This window comes from Manduca sexta, chromosome 25, assembly GCF_014839805.1.
Source record: "Manduca sexta isolate Smith_Timp_Sample1 chromosome 25, JHU_Msex_v1.0, whole genome shotgun sequence".
NCBI classification, from domain to species: domain Eukaryota; kingdom Metazoa; phylum Arthropoda; class Insecta; order Lepidoptera; family Sphingidae; genus Manduca; species Manduca sexta.
The window spans coordinates 10724351-10747602 of NC_051139.1; the positions used below are offsets into that span (position 1 = coordinate 10724351).

General features: G+C 34.5%; 1 protein-coding gene across 1 annotated transcript in view; it reads right to left on the reverse strand.

Annotated features, from left to right (window-relative positions):
• Positions 1–2143: 2143 nt before the first annotated feature.
• Positions 2144–23252, reverse strand: part of LOC115445430 (solute carrier organic anion transporter family member 5A1) — a gene marked incomplete at its 3' end in the record, with an annotated part of 33738 nt that continues 12629 nt past the window's right edge. The window contains 7 exon segments of the mRNA XM_037442835.1: positions 2144–2285; positions 2945–3141; positions 3226–3442; positions 3519–3654; positions 4495–4659; positions 8453–8584; positions 19448–19496. Of these exon segments, the coding sequence (XP_037298732.1) occupies positions 2144–2285; positions 2945–3141; positions 3226–3442; positions 3519–3654; positions 4495–4659; positions 8453–8523 (928 nt within the window).

Below are 23252 nucleotides of genomic sequence, written 5' to 3' on the forward strand. Positions count from 1 at the left end.
TTTTATAAACTGCTAAATTGATTGAAATAAGGTAAGAAAAATATTTCGATAAAATTCATGGATCAATATCGAATACAGTTGATTCAAAATAACTTTGGAAATACTTAAAATTTACCGGAACATAAATAAAAAATAATGTTCCGCATTATTAGGCATTCGGCCAAAACTAATGTTTCATGTAACATTGTGGCGGTAGCGTGAAAGTTTATTTATTTCCATATTTGTCGGTTCATAATTCAGCCAATGGCGTTCGGTACGTGTTCGTTCCGAAGGTGCGCTAACAGCTGCGGGTGGCAGTGAGGTCAAGGGCGCTGCCGTGTCAGGGGTGAAGCTTTCGAGCCTCGTCGCCTTTGCGGTGACAACCCTAACCGACTAAACAACAATTTTACTTATGACAGATATACAGTGTCTATGTACCACTGCAGACAGCATTATTTTGTCGCGACTCTTGGACTCGAGACATTCAAAAAGATATTTCATAGCGACTTGAAAATAAACGTTGTAGACACATTAATATTTTGTTGTTTTGTAAACTGTCTAGGATATAAAATAATAAAATCTCTTAATGTGAAGGGAGTGCAATTTATGTAACTATTGTCCTCTTGCCAAACCGAGCAACTTATATGAATTGTTACGACGCAAGCGTAGAAAAAATATTTATACCAATGTAACGTGAGCCTATTTATGCTAATTAACATGAAGTCATTAACTAGAATTTGTAACAATAAATAAATTGCGCGTCACAATGTTGTACGTACTCACTAATTTGTTGATATAAGTAGGTTAATTATAACATTTGGGAAATGTTTGGCGTTGCACGGGCCCCCGCGTGGCGCAGACACTGGGCGCGCATTACGCGACGCGTCACGGCACAACACCTCGACAAGTACATACTAGTTCACTAACCTTACCAATTCATTTTGTAGACATATCATGCAGTTTTATAGCGCTATGAATCATATATTATGGGCAACATTGATCACGCAATATCAAAAAATCCCCAACGAGATTAGTCAACCCCAGACATGAACAATGGGGGAGACATAAAAGCACTCCTGTTTGCGACTAGTCTAATGACGCCAATAAATAAACTGGACACTCTAAGTGTTGGATTTTCTTTGGTAACAGTAACGGCTATCATTAATGTAACTATTTCAAACCAAGTGTCCTGGTAAAATATGTGGCTCGCCTAATATTATAGTTTGTATGTAAATAAATAGAAATAACATCCGTTGTTAGATTTAAGACTTAACAATATGAGGAAAATTTACACGTATTCTAATTCTTAGTAGTGATATTAAAATATTTCATGTACCTATTTAACAATAACAAACATAGTTACGTAATTCCGTTACTTATCTTGAACATTGAGTTAATAAGGTGATAGGTGGTTCAGTACGCAATTTGCCAGCAATAAATCCTGTAAAGGCAATAAAAATGTCTAGTTTTATTAAGTTCAACGACTCCCGTGTTAGGCCCGTACGGCGAGGGACGCCTCACGCCAGTTACGAGCGACGCACTACTCACTGCGTCAATAAAGACGTGCACCTCGCCGCTTGTAAACTCTACTTATATTGTGGCCCTATGTGAATACGGACATAAAAGGTCAAATTACTTTGATTTCTCGACAAATTAGTCCAGAAAATTTAATTTTCAAACATGATTTGCTTATTGGCAAAACAAATCTGAATTTCATATCGCCAGTATTGAAAATACTTAATATTATTTCTCTATTTATAGATCTGATTTACGACTGTAATCGATAAACGATCCTAACTTTATCTTCGGAACGATCCCGGGAATATACCAATCAAAATCAATCATCTGTGAGCACGGCAAAAAACAGTAATTTTTTTGGGCAATTTTCCCGATCAGTCCGAAGATAGGGTGTGTATTGTAATCTGCCGTTAGAATATTGTTTGCAGGGGCATATCGAGTTAACGAAAGGCTCATGTGCAAAAATAAATGAGCCATACGAAGGCATGATATCATACACCTTGGCTGATGGTTGAAAAAAAAGACTCACAGCTAAGCGTTTAGATACCTTCAAGGATTGGGGACCTTTTCTCGGGGCCCCACGGTGCACTTCATCGCCTAGCTTTTCGGTAGCTATGCCCCTACGATGATTGTAACATTGACTTACCGATATACATGCTGGAGGATTCGGGGCGCACGTGGTCGTCGACGTATGTGGTGCCGAGCGTGAGGAGAGGCGAGCCGCCGCAGCCGAGCAGCAACTGCGCCACCACGAACACCATCACCGGCATGAACGTGCTCGGCGTGCTCTGTCAACAACACCACGGGTTTATTATGGAGTGAAAAACAAATATTAAAAATAAACTATTTTTCGGATTTTAATTTTCTCTCTTTTATTTATATTTTAATTTTTTGGGAGTAAAATAGTTTAATATTAATGTCTCACATTCGCGTAAACATAAGAAATCATTACAAAAATCAAATATTTAATTGGGCTAGATAAAAGAGAAATTGGTTGAAGGAAAAAATCATGGCTACGGAACATTTGCGAAATGACAAGAATCGCGAGCGTTACTGACATATTTCGCCTCGCAAAATATACGCGGAGTTGATGGACAATCAACAATTGTAGTTAAAGTACTAAAAATAGAAGAAGGTATTTTATATGATGTGTGATCGTCAATACCGATAAAAAAAGTCAGTAGTGGCTAATATTATAGGCAAGGTGTTAAGGTTTGGAAAAAAATGCAGTAATATTAAATTTGCTGACCTTACTATAACTACACATTACACGTTAATCAATAGATGGCTAGATGGCAATGTGAAAATGTGGGTAGTTTGTAAGCCCCTTATAGATACGTGAAACTGTCATATTTCCCGGCCGGCATGAAATTAGTTATATCACCTGCCTATTCATTTACAATTAAACAAGTCAATAGTATCGGTCAGGTTTTGCGCACTAACTAACCTTTATACAATTATCAGGTCTCAAATTGCTGGGCGGCAGGCCCGAGAGCCGCGCCAAGCCCATGTCTTGATCGAGCGCGCCTGGCAAACGACAGATGTTGTCTTCAGACTTATTGTTCGCCAACGTCTCGCTGTTCACCTCGGCTATGAAATGCGGAACAACAAACACCAGTGATCCAATGCCCATAATTACCGCACCTAGAATGACAATCATTCACATTCAATTTCCTGAAACGATATGACGACACAGCAAAAAGTTATGTTGCTACATTTATATCTTACCAACTGCGATCCATACTGGAATGTGTCGTCTGCTGCCGAGATATGAAACGAATATTACGGTAATAACGTTTCCAATCTCGTAACTGCTTGCAATTAGTCCCGAGAGACTCGATGGGATTTCGAAGCGTTTTTCGATCGTCGTGATTACAGAATTTATGTATCCGGAGCTCAACGCTTGCTGCAGCGTTACTAGGAACGAAAGAAAAAATACGAATACCTGAAAATAAATCTCGGTTAGCGTCTGAGTTATGCGGATTTCGTATGCGTAAACCTTATAACAAATAGTTTCTTACTTTAATACTAGAAAATCTCTGGATGAATAGCGGTCTCCACGACAGGATACCGCAATCTCTTGCGTCATGAGGAATGTCTAATATCTCTGGAAAAATTTGTCGAGGTTTTTCTCTTTCCTTTTCCCGATCGCGATCTCTGTGAGAAAAATATTTTAGTTAGCAAAGGACACTTATTGTTTTGCTAAGTGCCTGGATGATTTATTGTTACTTGTTCCATTTTGTTCTAGTAATTTATTTTTGCTTCGGTTCGACAACCTGCCTACAATTGCGCTTAACGCGTACTAAAAATAAAGTGGCCAAAGAAAGAAAAAGATTCTTATCGACACAATCGCTGTCCCACATATACAATATACATTCTAAGAGACTATTGTGAACAAAGCAAAAATGTGAGTATAATAAGAAATAAACAACATGATAATAATAAATATTATTTTAATATACATAATATTAACCAACATACAAAAAATACATGTAAAGATTAAATATTGTTTTGTATACCTATCCCTGTTAATGATGTAACATCAGAACATCTTTTATGTTTTAGTCTTGCTCGAGTACACGTTTTTGTTCCATTTTTTATATTATAAAACTAAATATAATACAAAACTTTAAGATAATGAAGAGTACAAATATGGCGTATAAAGTAGGTACATTTGTCGGCCTCTATTCGATATTAAACACACATAAATGCCATACTTCTACATACATACTTACGGTTTGTTTTCGAATTTGCGTTATAACCCTGGACTCTGAATTATACCCCCCTGAATGTATGTACGTCGTTATTTCAATTCTTGGTGAAATAATTAAAGTGCCACCATCTTTATTATAATCTCGGATCGCAGAAAATTTACGGCTTTTACTTGTCCGAAAACTGATTTTTTGGTCCTTTGATATTGTGAATTTATGTTCGGTGCTGATCGCTTACCATCAGATGACTCATTCGCTAATTGGTCTCATGTAAAAGGTAATTTACCTGTCGCAAATTCCAGCCGAAGGATTCCGGCTGTGGCATTTGACGGACTCGCGCGGTGGATGCGAGGGGAGCGGCGGTGTGCTCGGCCCAGCCTCGTCTGCAGCGCCTTCCGTGCACCCTGACTCCGCGTACAGTCCAGTCATCGCGTACATTGACTCTTGCCTTCTGCATATTCATAAATTTGTAGTATAGTATACAATGCTTGTTCATAAAATAGCTGCCACTGTGTATCCTGGCTTACAGTGGCATATGTGAGGGCGGTATAGCTTCGTAAGTTTGTAGTATCATTACTTTTTATTTCGAGGCCACATGTAATAGGAATTAAATTTATTATCTATTGTTATTTGTATTAAGGCTATAAGGGTATGCCGTCAATTGAATAAGAATAGATACAGATAGTTATAAGCACAATTTCAATCTAGTCTAGTATAGCTTTATTTAAGTGTATTTTAATTTTTTTTAGTTCAATTACATATAATTATTTGATTAAATATTATTAATATTTTTAAATATACTGAGTACAATTAAGTCTATTATACATTTCCAAGATAAGAAAAACAAACGAATTCTGAAGTGTTTATTTTTTGCATGACCTATTTCAATCTGCTATATTAGGCCTGAATAAAATTCCGTTTTGGTAGACGAGTAATGGGATATTTCCTTAATACTATGTATACGCTAGTTCCCTAGAGGTTTATGTCTCCGATTTTTTTAAGCGACATGATTTTTGACATAAATTTATTAGATAAGTTATATTTCTGAGATTTTTGCACTGCACGTATAAATAAAAGATGTATTTGTCCAGGCTTCATAAAAAACGTTTCACTGCTAAGTAAAATATCTAAATATCTGCACCGCATCATCATAATACATATTTGAAATTCTATGTAAATGTTCAGAAATCAGAAAGCGTATAAATTTCATCGCTTTTTATACTGGCATGTAAAATACTTTTAAAATTACAATATTTTGCAATTTGATAAACTTCGTAAATTTGTTTAAAATTAAAACTAGAAAAGTTACCTAACTAACAAAAAAAAAATCTCCATAGTTGTTTAGTGAGGTAATGATTTTATTAGTATACATTTATATTAACATGCAATACTTGTATACATACATACATGTCTAACTGTAATCTTGTTAACATATTTTCATTTGTTTCAAAATATTATCGTTTTCAATCGACTGTTCATTATAATTAGGTCCCGTCATTAAATTTTTACCGATTAATTTTGCTGGCCTATTTATGGACAACACTATTAATAGCTTTAGAAGTTATAACCCATTTGAGTTGGGCAGACGCAACATGACAGGGTGGGGTCGGTGTGACGATACCATGGATTTTCTTCAATGAAATATGGACACGCTTTATATTATAAACGAGATTACACTCGGACCGTCAACAGAACTCAGGTGTTAGTCATTCGTCATATCAGTCGATGTACGTCCTGATTCTACATAGAATTACTCTATGGTTACGATAAATCGTAAAAATCCGAACATTTGTTAAAGTAGGGTGTTTGCGATACTTTCGCAGCAGTATTGTATCGTTTCGATACATCATCGATTTTGCGAGTAGACATCCTGATAGTGCCCGGTTCTGCCACCAGCCGGACTCTACGCGGCTTGTGTGGCCAAAGCTTTAAAAGTTATTTTTGTGCTCTATTTTATACAAGTGTTAAAAATAGAACAGATGAAACATTAACAATTGTTTAATAGCTATAATCTCCAACACATATACGTAGTTTCCTATAGTTTTTATTGGAATTTTACAGGAAATAGCAGTAATATATTGTCACGTATATACCTTTCTAATAAGTAGCTGCATTGCTCCGGAAATCTTTCGGTCATTGCGAATACACAACACACACGTTACACGGAAACAATTTCCTATATTAGTGAAAGTCACGTTAATTAACAATTATCAAACGAACTAGGAATTAAACGAAGTACTGAATGAAGCCCGTTGATAATTTCAATACGAAAATGTGAATTTTTGGCGGAGCATGGCGTGTCCGTAGTAAACATTACGCGCCGGTGACTAATTTGGTGTGTTGTCTAAAGAATATGATATCAGCGACACGCGATTAGGCATAAATATGGGCCAGCCAGGTGTTGCCAAACTGCTGTTATCAGTGATAGGGAGACGCTTATCACGTGTGAAGGGAGCTCATACAAACTTTTAGTTCATTTTGGTCAGATGAATTGTGCCAGTTAACTTACCTACCTAAATCTTCATTTCGGTGAAATTTAAAATTGTTTTCTTAATAGGTAAATTAAATTGGTATAAAGATGGATGTAAACTGTACATATTCTTTTGTTTGATATTAAAATATCTTAAACTTTATATGGAGTATAACTTTAAGATTTGCAGACGATATGGTAATCTTATCAAAAACCGCGAAGTTATCGTATAAATGATAAAGAAGAAAGACGAAGGTAAAGGAGCCTCCAATAACGAGTACATTACACATGACTAATCTTTTATGTGTATATTGGCAAATAATAATAAAAGAAACCACTTTTATAAAAGAAAAAGAATTAGAGGTTCATAAAAAAATAAACAAGTCCGGGAGAAAATTTCAAGCGTAAGTTCAGATCTAGAGTGGCGGTAAGCATACTCGAATCTTACATGAATGTTCTAGGATATTTGGTAATGTTAGAGCTAAAATTTTTACAATGTTATTTAATTAATCGCGAAAGGATTGAATCTAACAGACGAAATAGCATTTATCTTAGTCGAGTCGTGATCGTTTAAATAGACATTTGGTTACAAAAATATTTATTCCTAAATAATTACAAAATCGTTGACCCGTTTTGTATTTGAATAAATATTTATCATTTATAATTTAAAACCCATTTTCATACGGTCATTAATATAATTATTTCCATAAACTTTTATGCTGCTCGATCAGTTATAGCAATCAACGTAACATTAAAAAAGAAAATTAAACAATTTGTAATCTTTATGAGGAATATGTAGGCCGCATAATGAATTATGAACCCTTCACATTAGTTACTGCGCATGAATACACTATCTTAATGGATCATACAAAAATAATACACAGAGAGCGTCTTTTAATTAAGTTAGTGTAATGTAATGATTAATGCGTACCAAAGCAGTAATAAATAATATCTGGTTTGTATTAACAGAAAAATTCTTTTAATATTATTACACAGCATACAAGATGCAAGTCTGGATATTTTATGTACTAAAATAGAAAGACTTTTTTCGAGCGGAGGTCGATCGTGTTATTGTTGGCAATGGATGATATACCTACCCACCTGAAAACAAAACTTCTATGAAATGGAATATTCTCGATTTTATCTCCATTGTTACGTTTACTGTTTTGTAAATATTTAACCTAAATAACAGAAATAATTTGTGGACCTTTATATTTTATGATTATTTATATTACATCGAATTATGTTGTATGATTTTATATAAGCCTATAATAATTACAATGAAAGCCTTATTTATTGAAGGGTTTTGAGCAAATCATCGATTTGTTTAAAACTAGAGCAACTGAGTAAATCAAAAGTCTTATGTAATTTATCTTCGAGAACTGGTCAATACTTATCTGCAATAGTCCGAGTCCGATCTCTCACCTTGGAGTAATTCACATTAAGCAGACATTTCGCCTAATACGGTATAATATAATCGCTTCATGCGACAGCCGCCGATTTATTTCCATTTTATTTATCGTTGGCAATTCAAAGTGGTCTCCAGCACGTGATCGTAAGTGAAGAGATGCCCAAAAACATGTCGACCGCCGAGGGATAAACACCCCCGGACGATCGGCACAGTTATGCCGGCCCGCTTACTTGCTTCTTCACGCTCCGCACATATATGACTTTGATATAATGTCAAGTTCACGTCGTCAAAATTATCCTTAGGTCCATTCGAGTTTCGCAGCCATGTTAAATATAGGTTATAGAGGTTTTGAAATAGGCTTACCTGTGCCCCTTTCTGTGCTGTGGGGCGGCATTGGTGCCGCCAGCATTCTGCTGCCGCTCGCCCTCTGTCATCTTGATAAAGAACTCTTAATCTCACCGCACGCCCATACCAGTCACCCCAAAACTTCTCCACCTACGACAAACACAATTATCTTATAACTAACGTAAAATAAGACACAATTGTATCAAGCAGTTGCACCAAGTCTCGTGTCTGACACACCAAATTTATTAGAAACTATTTCAAGCTTTCAGCCCTAAAAGGGCTTTCGAAATAAATATTTACAAGTCACACTGAAATATTGTTTTTTAATCTTTATTTTTTGGTATTTAATCCGCGGACTAAACCCGGTATCTAGTTTCAAAGCTTCTGGGTTATAAAAGCCGCCATCTAGTGAATTATAAATCAATATGGGCACTTCAATATTGAACTGAAGTAATACTAATCATAATTCCTAACGGAAGCATAAATACGATTAATTTAGTATTAAAAACAATAAAGTTATGGCGACGTTTAAGTGCACCGGAGTCTCTGAAACCATCAATTGCATGAATATTTGAAGACTTAAACGATGCACCTGCGCGTTACTGTCGCGAAACATCTACTTTGAGAGGAATGCATAACCGTGGAGCAAGTCATGATGGCGTTATAATTAGCATTGTCATGTCATAACACGCCTCCGCATTACGTTTACAGCGGTAACGTGTACGATCACTCGGCTGCTGTTCTTTGTCAGACTGCAATCGATATACATCCTACACCACACGGCTCCCCTCACGTTTCAAGGGCGTACGGACACGATCCACCACGCATAACCACTGCGAAATAGAGGTTATGCAACTTAAAATCTAGTGTTTTTGGTCAATATATTTCTTAAAAAAATATCTACTTTTTCAGATTTTGGTGCTATTGTAAATCTGAAACATACGTAATTTGTTTTGTAGTTTCTGTTGTGGAGTTTTACGAATTTAACGGAATGTCGCAATCAGGTTCCGATTTGGATTAATCTTCGTGTCTTAGATAGGTATAAAATGATGCAACGAAGTGATTGGACACGCTTAACTATTTCATCTTGTATAAGTATAGTATATTGTGGATTAGGTATAAAAACTATCACATTATAAAAATTATCGTATATAGTTTTTTTGTAAATAATATCGATTTTGTAGTAACATTGACTTGCCTATAAAGCTTGAACAAAATTCAAGGGCGCAAGTGCTGAAGTAATATTTCATAGCCCAAAACTTCTTGCGAGATCTATACCAAAAAATAATATCGATATAAAATTTTTGATTTGTACAACGTATCAACAAATAGCCGCACTTTTTACTCAAGAAAATAATTAAAACGATCCCTTGGCATGACATTTTAGCGAGGTGTGCTTTAGTAAAGTTGACATGACAAGGTCAGGCCGTCACCGTCCGCGCCGGTTTGTGACGGTTTCTAGACAATGACAACTTGTGTGCGAAGTCTATGAGTAAGCTTACCTATAAGCTTATTAAATTAAAAAATTAAATATTATAAAACTGCGATAAACTTCGTAATCATTGTTACATAAACTGCACGTATAACGTGGAGCGTAACTAACACCACCCGTAATAATGTTATCATTACCCGACTGTTTACGTTAATATGTGCAATTTAGTAGCAGAATTATTCCAATTCAGATATAAAAGGATGGGAGGTTATAAACGGCCGTACAGCTGGGAGACCGGTGGATATTCTCGGTGCCGATCTGTGCTAGACTTTGACCCCCCGGGCGGCAAGTACGTTAAAATAAGTGTATTACTTCACTTGTTATAGCCATTTTTTGACAGCCATTCGTAGCAAGCTTATTTTGTATTTATGCAAATAGAACTGTCCAAAAATTAATGGCTTAAACTATTTAACAAAAATAAATATCAAACATGTAAATAAAACCAACAAAGTCCGCAATGACATAGAACTTTAAATGTTAAATATTAACATTCGTCGTTCCACAAAAAAAAGTACACAAACACTTCATGTGTTTAAAACTTTTATAAGATGTTAAATATTTTCAATATCCTTGTGATATAAGCGTATATCCCCGAGTGGACACGAAGCTAACGGTATTAAACCATTCGCCACACTAACGGGACTAAACAAAGTTTGCCAGGGAAAGTAAAGCAGTTACTGTGAACAATACAAATCAGCTCAGTACTGAACGCTGTAGTCTGTGTGAACTATCAATCAATAAACAACAATGTACTTTTGAGATATTATTAATAGACATAGAAACATGTGTTTGTGGTTTGTGCATACTAATTTAGGACTCTACTGGAGAGACCATTAAGTTTTTTTTTAGTGAAACGCTGCTTTTGTTGATGTCTTTTATTAGAAGCTGTATGCCGGAAAAGTAGGCAGAGGTTACAGATGGGCTATTCCATTTATAGTTCTCGAGATTTTCTGAATAAAATATTTTCGTATGAGCGAGTTCAATTCGACCAATGTGTTGAGATAGGTCGACAAAATTCTATTAACTATAACATTTTATTGGAACTTTATTTTGGGTGGGTTTTGTATGCTTTATTTATCATTAGGTGCAGTCAAATAATTGTAAGTACAAACAAATATGAGAAAAAATATCCTGGCCAATTCATGTATTTGTCTTGGAATCCATCTAATCTAGAATTTAGATCATCTACAGAGGAGATAATAAACACATACATTATTAAGTATGCTAATTTCCCAATACTCGTTTGTGCCAGCATACAGATGGAGAAATAGTACTTAATGAATATACCGTAGATTAAGTTGAAAGCTGGCACTTGCAGGTGTGGTCGGTTTATCCAATTAAGCCAAAACTGCACTGGGTCCGAGAACGAATATTGAATAGATCCAGGTCAACGGAGCCAGTTGATTAAATCGGTTTATGGCGTGCGTGCAATACCACCTGCTAAATACCTTAAAATGGTGTGTGTGCGAAACACGCCGTAGTAATGTACCGGCCGGAATTTCCATACTGGTTTTGTTGGAAATTAATGCATACATACTTTATTGGTACATGGGAAAGAGATTGTCAACAAATTTTACGTAATTGTAATGTAATCGGCGAGAAGAATGGACCTGATGTGGCACACAGTAAGTTGACATGGGTAATATAAATAATTAACTGTCAACACTGCGTACGAACCACGTAACTGTAAAACACAAGCGAAATGAATATGTACAGATATATTGTTTACTTAAACGAACACAGGTTGAAACTATTTATTATAATTTTAATTTATACCCATTAGATATTTTGTAAAACTACAAAACATTCGTTTTTCTTTTGATATTTTTTGTATAAATATTATACTTTAAATCGTAGTTGTAAAATAAGAGTTCTTGAATATAACTGCCCATTTCAAAAACATAAATTCGTATTGTATAGGTTTTTTATTAATAATAAAATGGATTATATTTGATCTTACGACATAAAATCGCAGAGCCACCTGTGCGTACAAACTATTGTATAAACCGTAGACTTTAGTATGACATTGTTCGAGTAAATATTCTCGCGCAACATAATAGCAGCACGACCACACCAGATGCTTTAATAGTCTATAGTGTACCGTCGTTCACCTTATGGTATGAAATGTATACACAACACCGGCGGCGATGTCGTGGAAACGCCGACACGCTGCCACTGAGGCCTTTATGTTTAACGGGACTGAATGGAATGCCTCCGTGTATTCTCTTAGACCCTCTAATGATCTAGTTTTTAAACGTTACGTCTCGCTCGGAAGAATTGGAAACTTAAAAACGTACATATAAAGTTGATTTTAATAACAATCGTTGAGATTCAGTACGAATTGTCAAAACATCCTGTCTCAATCCGACCGCGTACCTGCAATGTTATATAACAATATTGCAGAGTAGGACGGATGCCAAAATTTCACTCTGCACCAACCTCCACGCCTCGCACACTGAGAACGGCACTTTACTTACTGCGGGACCGTGACCGCTATTAGCCTTCGGTTTTTATTTCATTCCGGATGATGAGACCAGCAACTCGCTCACTGGACGGTCAAATATCGACAAAACTTGTTGCTTTAAAAAGCTAAAATTGGTAAACTTTGTTTTTTTTTATCTGATGTTGTAGAGCTTATCTATCATGGATTCCAAACAATTACAAGAGGATAATTAATGTAAAATCTATAGGTGAAATAAATATGAATCTTCAGACTGATAAAAGTCGTAAAAAGATTTGTTGCTCTATCGCATTTTGATATTAATGTAAATCGATGTAACATTTGTAATAAAACTAACGTTACATAATTTCCCGTCATTCAAGTCCGCTTGAAAGAGAAACTATTGTAATATAAAGAATTTGTTGGTGTTGTAAGAACAATGTTAATGTAATGGATATTGTACAGGGTGTCCTAAATGTCACCAGTCAAATAGAAAACATTTATAGGTCATGGATTGATTTTGTTTTAAATTTACATTTTCAGAGAAAAAAAAAATCTACTTATAACTTGTAAAAGGTTTTTAAAAACTGATTATAATAAAGTATATTTCAAAGGGAAAGTTTATGTAGTAGAAAAAACGAAGACAATGGTGTTGAAGCCAAGGAAGTAACATTTACAATCTACCGTTACGATTCAATCTTGATAAAAAATACTACTATTTGTTCACAAAGAATTAAAGGTTTGGGTTGGGTGTCTTCTTAAAATAATACTTAATTCATAATATTATATGCAACAGACGGATTAAACTTCCTTTTCAATTCCAACTATTCCTACTGGAGAACCTAGTGAGGCACGCTATATTCCAATTTAAACCTCTCCCATCGAAACTACATTTGAAATACCGTAATATGGATCATCAATATAATATGTGTTATAACAGTAATGAGGATTCGAGATTTTTTTTTTATTCAGACATAAAATCAAAATACCAAAGGATGATAGAGACCTTGCTGTTTTAGTAAAACTAGTAATAAATTATATGAAAATGGTTCCCAAGGTTAACGGGCTCGTGTCCGCGTTACGGTCGATACAATTGTTTTCCATCGAAGCACTCTCTGATACTTATCATATGCAAAACAGTAGCATACGAAGTAACATAAATGACTAATGTGATCCTACACAATGGCCATATTATATTTTTATAAACCCATAAAAAAACTCAATATCATAAGCTCAGCACGTAATTATAAAAATTATATATCATATTGTACAGCGTTATGCTTGTTTACTATTTACTCAAATTAATGAAAACTTGATACTCTTTTATGTTACTAATGGGACGAACTGATGAGAGTTTGATGGCTGCAATGTGATCGTATTTCATAATGTGCACTCGGGCATCAGGGCATAAGATAGATACATAAGAATATAAGCATTACTGTAATGCGAAGTTAAAACTATAAAAACCTTGCAGCAATGTATGCCACGCAAGTACTTTTAGATGCGTTTACATTAACAACAATATTCTAATAATTCTGTACACATGCGACTTGCCCCACGTCCTGCATAGTCCACAATTTGCCGAAGTCAATTTTAACTGATTGTTTACACGGTATAGATTGCTTGTGGGGGTCGACTTCTGCAAGTTTTCTAAGTAATTAAAACTTCTTTTGACTATTGCTGAATTTATTAAAAACACACACATATATGATATATTTTATTGCCGCCATGCATCACGTTGCGGGGATTGCTATTCTCCCTCGTTGGACTGTATGCAAAAATTTGTAATGAAAACCGCGCTCTGCTGCGGCACAGCAACAATCCGAAACCGCCTGTCTAAATTAATAGTTACCTTGGTCAAATGGGTCAAGGTAAGGGCGCTTATTTCCTCGCTCTTAAAAAAAAAAGGTTATTAGTACCCCATACTGACTACAGGTGTTCAATACGAATTAACTCTAAAGCTCATTTCAATAAAACCTGGCTTTCGTTGAACTAGTAGTTTGAATAGAGTTAAATCAATAGTTTTCAGTTGTATTGGTTTTCTCTGTTGTTACCAGAAAGCCCTGATATCTATACTAACAATATAAATGGGATAGTCTGTCTGTTTATCTATTACGTTTTAAAGGTTGAACAATTGAATTAAAATTATTTTAATGATGAAATCTGACAATGAATTAACTTTAAGTACTTTAAGTAAACACAAAAAATGTCTTAGGCAACTTTGTTCTTTATTTCCCCCGATGAGTTGCTAATAATCTAATTTATACGTCGAGTGTTCATTAGTATCATTATTTGGAACATACTGTATAATATCAGCAATACAATTTTTCGCTCGCGCGTCGTCGCATGGGAATCTTGTATCTAACTGTCGAGAAAATTGCACATACATATGTATCTGTCTATATTTTTTCCACAATTAAGTACAGATATCATCTATATTTAAAAAGTTATCGTGCTGTTATTTACCGCCATTTTCAATACACGATCCCAATCGCTTTTTCGATCTATCTCAAAAATGGATCAATCAGAACAGTCTTTGTGACACGCTTACAAATAATTTATTGTTATTGGTTCATTCTCGGAAAAGGATTGAAAATGGAGATTGGTATCATTTATTGAAAGCGGTTGTTGGTTAAGTACAATAGTTTATGGAGGTTTTGGGCTGCTCTTCACTGTATTTTTTTATTCGATTCACAGAATTCATGTACAATTTTAGAATAAAATACATACTAAAGATTTCGTTCTTACAACTACTTGTACAATAATTGACATTTATTTGGTGTGAATACAGCTAGCGCATATTATAGTGCTGTATTATAAATGTTCCACCTTTAATTAGATACGTGGTATCTGGACGTATGTGGGCCGTTCGTTGTAGAATATATAATGAGCGAGGCAGGTTGACATTTTTGGGACAGAAGCGAGCGAACGAATCGATTGACTTTAAAAATGTTGCTATTTAAATATCTTCAAGCGTCTATTTATAAAGGTTATACTTTCAATTTAAAGTTGGCGCGTGTTCACGTTTCAGATGCTACGATAAAAGAAGTAATTATTTATACATAATTATCTTATAAAATTATGGCTTCAAACCTAACAAGTGCACAAATATATTTTTTAAAAGCGGTAAGAGATTGCAATTCGAATCTATAACAAGTGTAAAAATGTTATTTATTTATTTAAAAGAGATTAAGAAAATGCAAATGCAATAATATTTGATTAAATTATAAATATTTCATCAGTATATATAATAATAACAGCCCTGTATTATATACTTGCCCACTGCTGAGCACGGGCCTCCTCTACTACTGAGAGGGATAAGGCCTTAGTCCACCACGTTGGCCTAGTGCGGATTGGTAGACTTCACACACCTTTGAAATTCCTATAGAGAATTTCTCAGATGTGCAGGTTTCCTCACGATGTTTTCCTTCACCGTTAAAGCGAACGATAAATTCACAAAGAATACACACATGATTTTATATAAAAGTCTGAAGTGTGTGCCCTTGGAATTAGAACCTGCGGACATTCGTCTTGGCAGTCCGTTCCACACCCAACTAGGCTATCGCCGCTTTTTCAGTATACTAATACTCAATTTATTTTGGAGGAGGTAAGGCATATAGGTATTACCTTATTAAGGCAATCAAACTCGCCGTTTTGGGTGGCTGTCACAGTGCGGCTATAACCAAGTAACTAATTGTACCACGAGGGAATTAACTTCTATGTACTCAAACTACTTCGTAGAAGAGTTACAAATTATAAAACAATTTGTATAATATTTGATAAAGTAGCGCAAGAATGTATCTTAGTCTTGCCTGTAAATTGTAAATATCATTTACCAACTTGAATTAGGAATTATTAGTCCGCAGTTGGTAGTGTTAGATTAAACTATGAAACTATATAGCCAAGATAATAAGAGCTAAAATCAGGACATTTTCTAACTCAGCTGCTGTTTATTGTTTGACAGAACGGCAAACTTAAAACTACAATATAGTTATCGGTACGGTGCAGTGGCAAAACTGAATTATCAAACTATTAGCTAGTAAACTACAAACTCGTGAGCTATAAAACGCTCGCAGTATGGCCATCGCATTGCTAAAACTTCATTCACCTACTACCGGTATATTGTACCCGCTAGTATTATATATTTATTTAATTACCTTAGTTAACGTATTTTTAAACGAACTGACGACGCGCTTCAAGTATAACACGCAGTAAAGGTGATTGATGTATTCGGGCGTTATATTAAGGCGGTTTTAGGAATCATGTCTTCAAAAAATAAAATGTAGTTGTTTTTGAAAATTAAAACTACTGAAATGTTCTATTTAATAGTGTAGGTCGCAAATTCAAATGATGTGTTTTTTATTTAGGAGGAGATACACGAAATCAAAAATTTCAGTGACATAACATTTTGAAATTAATAAAATTATATGCACTTAATAAAAAAAAAAATCAATAATCAAAAAAAGATGGCATATCGTTTCATGACATATTATCTACACATCGGATTTCGGATAGTTTGAGACACTGGGAAGGACAATGTATTATACATATAGGACATTGTAGTAGAAAATAAATAGAGGGACTTTTATCCCGTAAAACTCTTTCACGCGGGCAAAGCCGTGAGCAAATCTAGTGTAACATAAATTTCGAATAGATAGCTTCCTAAAATACGAACAGCGCGCCCTTTTGCTGGGGGCTGGGGACCTTAAATTACTTTTACAGAAATATGATTACGCATTCTTTTTTATGTAAAACGTTTGACTTTACCGCATTTAAAAAACGTCGGATCACGTTTGCATAGGGTTACGTGTGTAGACCCGTTTGATGTTATGGCCATTAATTTAAACTACTAAAATAGCTTTAGGTGCGACTTAGTAACTAACAGGGCAGTTAGAACTATAAGTAATTATTGCTAGAACTTAGATAATATTCTATACAAATGAGCAAGTCTTCAAAGATGTATGCGAAATTTTAGCCTTGTCTAAAATCTCATTGTTTTATTTAATTTACTTATTGGATATAAAATTTCTTTGCCGGGTGTTTGCTTCCGTGTCAAACAAGCAATGTGCTATATAAATAGATAAGTAAACAAAAACATTAGAGGAAAAAATCTACTGAGTTTATATTATATTTATATGCGTCTCCGAATGTTGTGTCCGCGTCACTGAGGGAAAGGCTCCGAGGCCACGAGCTATGTGGGCGACGCTGTCCACACCCTGATTTATTATCGATCGAAACATTAAAGCCATCAAAATAGTCAATTTAAGAAGAAAAATACACTTGAGTAGGTACGTACGCTATTATTGAAAGCTTTGATTACATTTTTATTATATCGTAGAGTTCAGAAATCATAACCTTTAGACTGTTGTAAAATGTCAAGAGTTAGAACTCATATACATACCTTGGCGATTTTGTCATATCTCCACGATAAATATCATATTCGTCATGCAATACAAGCCACATAACTAAAGTCACTTCACTCAGCAGCAACCAGTCATTGGACCGGTCAGTGGGTATCGTATTTAATTCCGGGCCAAAAATATATTTTTTTTACAATGGGTTATTAACAGTCAGTTCATTTGGAACAGTAATCATAACATCTACCACACATAAATGCCAAGCGTTAACTAACTCATCTCAAAGTTGCCACAAAATAAACGTCATAATGTAGGCAAATGTAACAGTAACTTTGACTAATACTGCCAGCGAAGAAACTGATCGTTTGTTCTGCACAAGTGTCAGTTACTTAGATAAAAGTCCCAGTAAGTATATATATTCCCGGTTGGAAAGTAGCCTTTAATCTTAAACTATCTCCATACCAAATTTCATAAACATAGGATCAGTAAATTTTGATAAAATCGATAACATACAGACAGACAGAAAAGGTGACTTTGTTAATATGTATAGATAGATATCAATATTCTATCGATTATAGCATATGCCTGACGGTTATACCGTATCTTACTTAGTTGTCAACATGTAATTTATATGAAAATAATGTTCGTATAGCAAATAGAATGATCGTTAACTAGATCTCATTATACACACTACCCAGGCCCGAAACATAAACATTGTGAACCAGGTAAAGGTCGTCGATTGAAATATAATGAATGAGATCACAGCATTAATAAAATGCGCGTAGATTTCATCAACACTTTAATTCAATAACTCAATACAACATCTTGACATTGGCTTTATTGTCTATTTGTTATTACATAGGAATTGCAATATATACGTTTCTGTAAAGGAATTTTATGAATTATTAAAAATCATGACGTGATCTTAGAGTAATGAAATTTGCATTTGTACTTGTTTATGTGAGAAGGAATCGAGCTAGCTGGGAACAGAGGTTGAACGTAGTGGCAATGAACGATCGAACGGAGGACCAACCGGTTCCATCCAGACAAACATTTACGTTTAATGATGACTCACTAGAAGTTCGACAAGAACGGATGCGGCTTTGTTATAGGTTACGTAGTGGAATAAAAAAACACCATGCCGAACAATAAGCACCTAAACATAAACTTACTACTGACCTACACAATATTATATATAAATTACTTTGAAAATCCGCAACTAATGCTCCAGCGGTTATTATTTTCAAAAGCCATTAGCTAATATTACAAAACGTCATGTAAGGTGGTCGCGCCATCTAGTTTCGAGTGCGCGTGCTGTTTGTCTTCCTCTCTACACGCTAATGCAACCATTGTGTAATGGAAAACATCTCATATGATAAGGGCAATGAAGTGTGTATACTGAATGTGTTCTCAGAACAAGTGTACTCCCATAAACAAATGAATGAAATTTAAGATACAATGACATCATCTACAAAGTATTTTTCAATAGAACATTCGGAAAATATAAACAAACATTTTGCTGAAGAACTTATTATAAGAGATTCAAAAATGGTTTTAATTAATGTAGATATTCATAATTTTTAACCTGAACTGTAAAGTAATCTTAGATTTACAATAAACCTAGAATATTTAATTCACATGTGTTCTTTGGGTGCGTTCGTTTACTTTGTCTGCAAGTTGCATCGAGAGATAATGTAGATGCTAACACTCAAAAGCATATTTACCTTTACCACGACGATTTATTCACAAATAGCTTTATTTGCATTCCCGATTCTGTAACAAATAATATTTTAATTGTTATTTGCAAATCAAGTATTATTCAATAAAATAAATATATTCAGCTTTAGCAATTAGCAGAGAAAAAAACTAAATAAGTTGTCAAAGGAAATGTAATTTGGCTATGGTCTGCGAGTTATGGGCATGAATCATTGGCATGTAAATAATAAATACATGTTATTTACGTACTTAAATAAAGAACATTTCGGTGTCACACTTTACGACTATTGACTGAGACTGGCTGTTACAAAATTGTCAGATTATGTGAATAGGTACTTACATCTAAAATATTAAGCTATCGGTGTTTGACATTAAAATGTTTAAATGGTAACTTTATAATATTCTGACAAATGGTACTAAAATGTGTTGAAACATACCCGTAACGTGCCTCATATTTATCATAAAACAAACAAAAGCATTAATAATTTGTAAACAGTTAGTGGGACGTCACACATAATAATTTTATCTTGTTTTTTAACGTTGTCGTATGTTACCAAAATATGTAACTTATCAAGTGTTTCAGTTCCAGCGCAGACAATAAAGCCGCCAAGATTCCATAAGTTTATAAAAATATCTTTATTATACAGAATACTTGCTTTACAAATCTTTGCAATACAATTAGAGCAATAAAGGAAATACAATATTTCCTTGATTATATTTCAATACAAAATAAACCTACTTAACGGAATTGCTTTCGTTTCCAATTAATTTCCATTGTACGATTCGATGACTTGAGAACCACCAATGTATTCTCCACTGATTAGAGAAAAAGTTAGAATTGTACAATTTAAGAATGGGCTAAATGTAAAGCTCTAAATTCAAAGTGAATGAATGCATGCACTCGCGCTTTATACGGAATAAATTAATTTAGTGAATTGTGTACTGCTATATGAATACAAGTTTGGCCCCGTTTAAACGGCGACGATGCGGATACGTGTTGTGGCCCACATACATATTATCCGTTTTGAGGATAGTGTTAGAGTAGCTTTCACTTTTGTAGACTATAATCCGAAAAGAGTTAAGTTTTTATTTTAAAAAAGTGGAAAGGCCATAATGTATAAAGGTTGGCGTTGAAAAATACGCCATTTGAGTAAATGAGGCTAATTCATATGGATTTTGAACGCTCATAATAAATAATGTTTCTAATTTTGATATTGAACTTTATCGAGCAAATGGCGAACGATAAAATCAAAGAGCAGACGGTGCTACTAAGACTTGGAATGCAGCTGAATTGGATGCATAAAGGGATTTATGATTACATCGTGGAGTATACAGTTATAAAAGACAAAAGGGAACTTTAATATAGCTACCTGCTAAAGATTTAAGACACCCAAGCCGGCGAATCGTGTGGCGTACAAAAAACTTTTCGACGACAATAAAATTATTATTCCAATTCTTTCTCATTCAAAAGTAGCATCTTTGATAACATTATTCACATGTAAAGCTAACTGCATCAAAATAGATCTTATTGATAAAGAATGTATAATAACCACATTGATCTCGAGAGAACGTGTTAGGGCTAAAACCGTGAGTGTGCGTTTTATTATAAAAGGCGCAAATTAAAAATATATTAACATTAGAAAAAGCACGTGCGTTGCCCTAGAATAGAATTGTCTGAAATTAAGCTTAGTTAACTATTATCGTTGGTTAACTGAGCTGCTTAGTCTACTCATTTGATAATAAGGTGTGATGTATGAACGTATTAACATCCGCTTGTACGGCCTTTATACAACATGTGAGCCATGGTTAACCGATGCGCTAGAAGATAATGTCAAGGTCTAATAAGATTTGCTCATTTAAATACATTGTTAGTAAAATAAGATAAGAAAATTAAAGATGTATCACGTCTAGAAAGAAATCGAACTAGTGAGGAGGGTGATCGACCTGATGGTGGGTCACAATCGCGCACGTTCGTCTCTCTCGCTTGAACTGAATCACCAACCTATTGCGCAATTTGCCAACGATCCTTTACAGCTGCGTCTAAATGCGTTAGCAATTACATTTGTAAGGTGTCGAACAGCTCAATGCCCAATCATACAAAGTCACCTACGGGTCAATGACATCACATTTTTAAAATTAAAAACCCTATTGTTTTATGTTTAAAGAATTATACACGCTTCTACAATATTAACACGAACACTTACATTTGTAAGGTTAATATCTACCGAAGCGTACAAACTTTAGTGGTTTTTGTGGATAAAGAAACAATATAAAAGATAAGATATCGAAAACAAGTCTATAATTGCAATATGTTATGCTAATATGTGTAAATGTTATGCCGCACGACTATACAAAGAGTTTTATTACGACAAATACAACGAAATAAAAATGGCAAAGTCCTGACTGACTCATCGCGGCCGAGCCCAAACCTTGAGCTTGCTACGTAGCACGGATTGTGCGTGGCTTTTACAAATGATTTTCGCCTTTTAATCTGAGTGAAAGAGGAAATTAAATACTTTCCACGAATCATCCGAATAGGATTTTTTAATCATACACAATTATGTTCCAAATAACAATATTATGTTCTATAAAAAGTGGAAGATGGACTTTAGATATTTAACTATGTTGTCATTTTATTTATGTGAGAAGGTTTACCACGTGTAATATTGATTGGTTTTCTTTTGACGGAGGCAAACACCTAAGATGTTTTATTTAATTAGGTACACAATAAATATTCTATCGGATTTGGTACCAGAAACGCTTGGTTTTTATATCGTATCATCAACAATACTTTAAAAATATTATTTTCAACCATTTCTATCGTATGGGGTGTTATTTGTCCTAAAACCTTCTTAGTTTTTAATTTTAGATTTTATTTAATACTGGGTGTTGCTCATGGTTTTGCTCGTGTGGAAAGCTCTTCTTGCTACAAAAGTTACTTACTTAATCACTGTAAACTCATCACATCTATGTAAAAAAAATCTTAAATCCCATAAGAGGAAATTGCTGGCTTAAAAAGTATGTGTGCTAATCCAAGACATAGTTTTCCTGTCTGCCAAATTTCATCCATAACCCTTCAATTTTTTTTTGCGTTTACTTCTAACAAACATAAAAACATTTTCATTTATGTACATTTTTTGGAAGAAGTACCTAAGTTACGATAAGCATGAGTAACATCAAACAATAACAAGGAATCGTGAAGCATAGAGGGACGTTAACTGTAAGTATATCAAAATTGGTGCGCAAGCGCAGCAGACTATTTCCAGTAAACAATAAAAACAGCACAATTACCGTCTCCGGGGTTAAATGACGCAACGCACATTGAGCGCAACTAGTTCCACGAGCGCATGCGACCCATATTTACCGCTTAATTCATAAAGCAAATTATACATATTAATTAATACTTCGATGAATTCGGAACAAAAACGAAAATACACTATAATGTTCCGTTTAACTTGTCTGACAGTTGGTACGTGAGGTGTGCAGGATTAAATCGTTGTCTATTTTGCGAATAAACATTCTAGGAAATAGGTATATTTATGTATGTCCCAAAGGAAATTCAAAATATGGTTATGTTTATAACACAATTCTTCATTCTGATTTAATATATTTCACCCCCGAGGCTATAAGATAGGTGTTACGAGTTTAATGTATTTTTCTATGGTATCGTATCTCCCAAACGGATGAACTGTTTTTATATGTTTGAAAGCCATTGAGTCTACTGCTTCTGTTGATAGTAACTCATGATCATTAAATAATGTAGTGGACTGTGTTTGTTTACTACATTCATTAACTAACTCAAGTAAACAATTG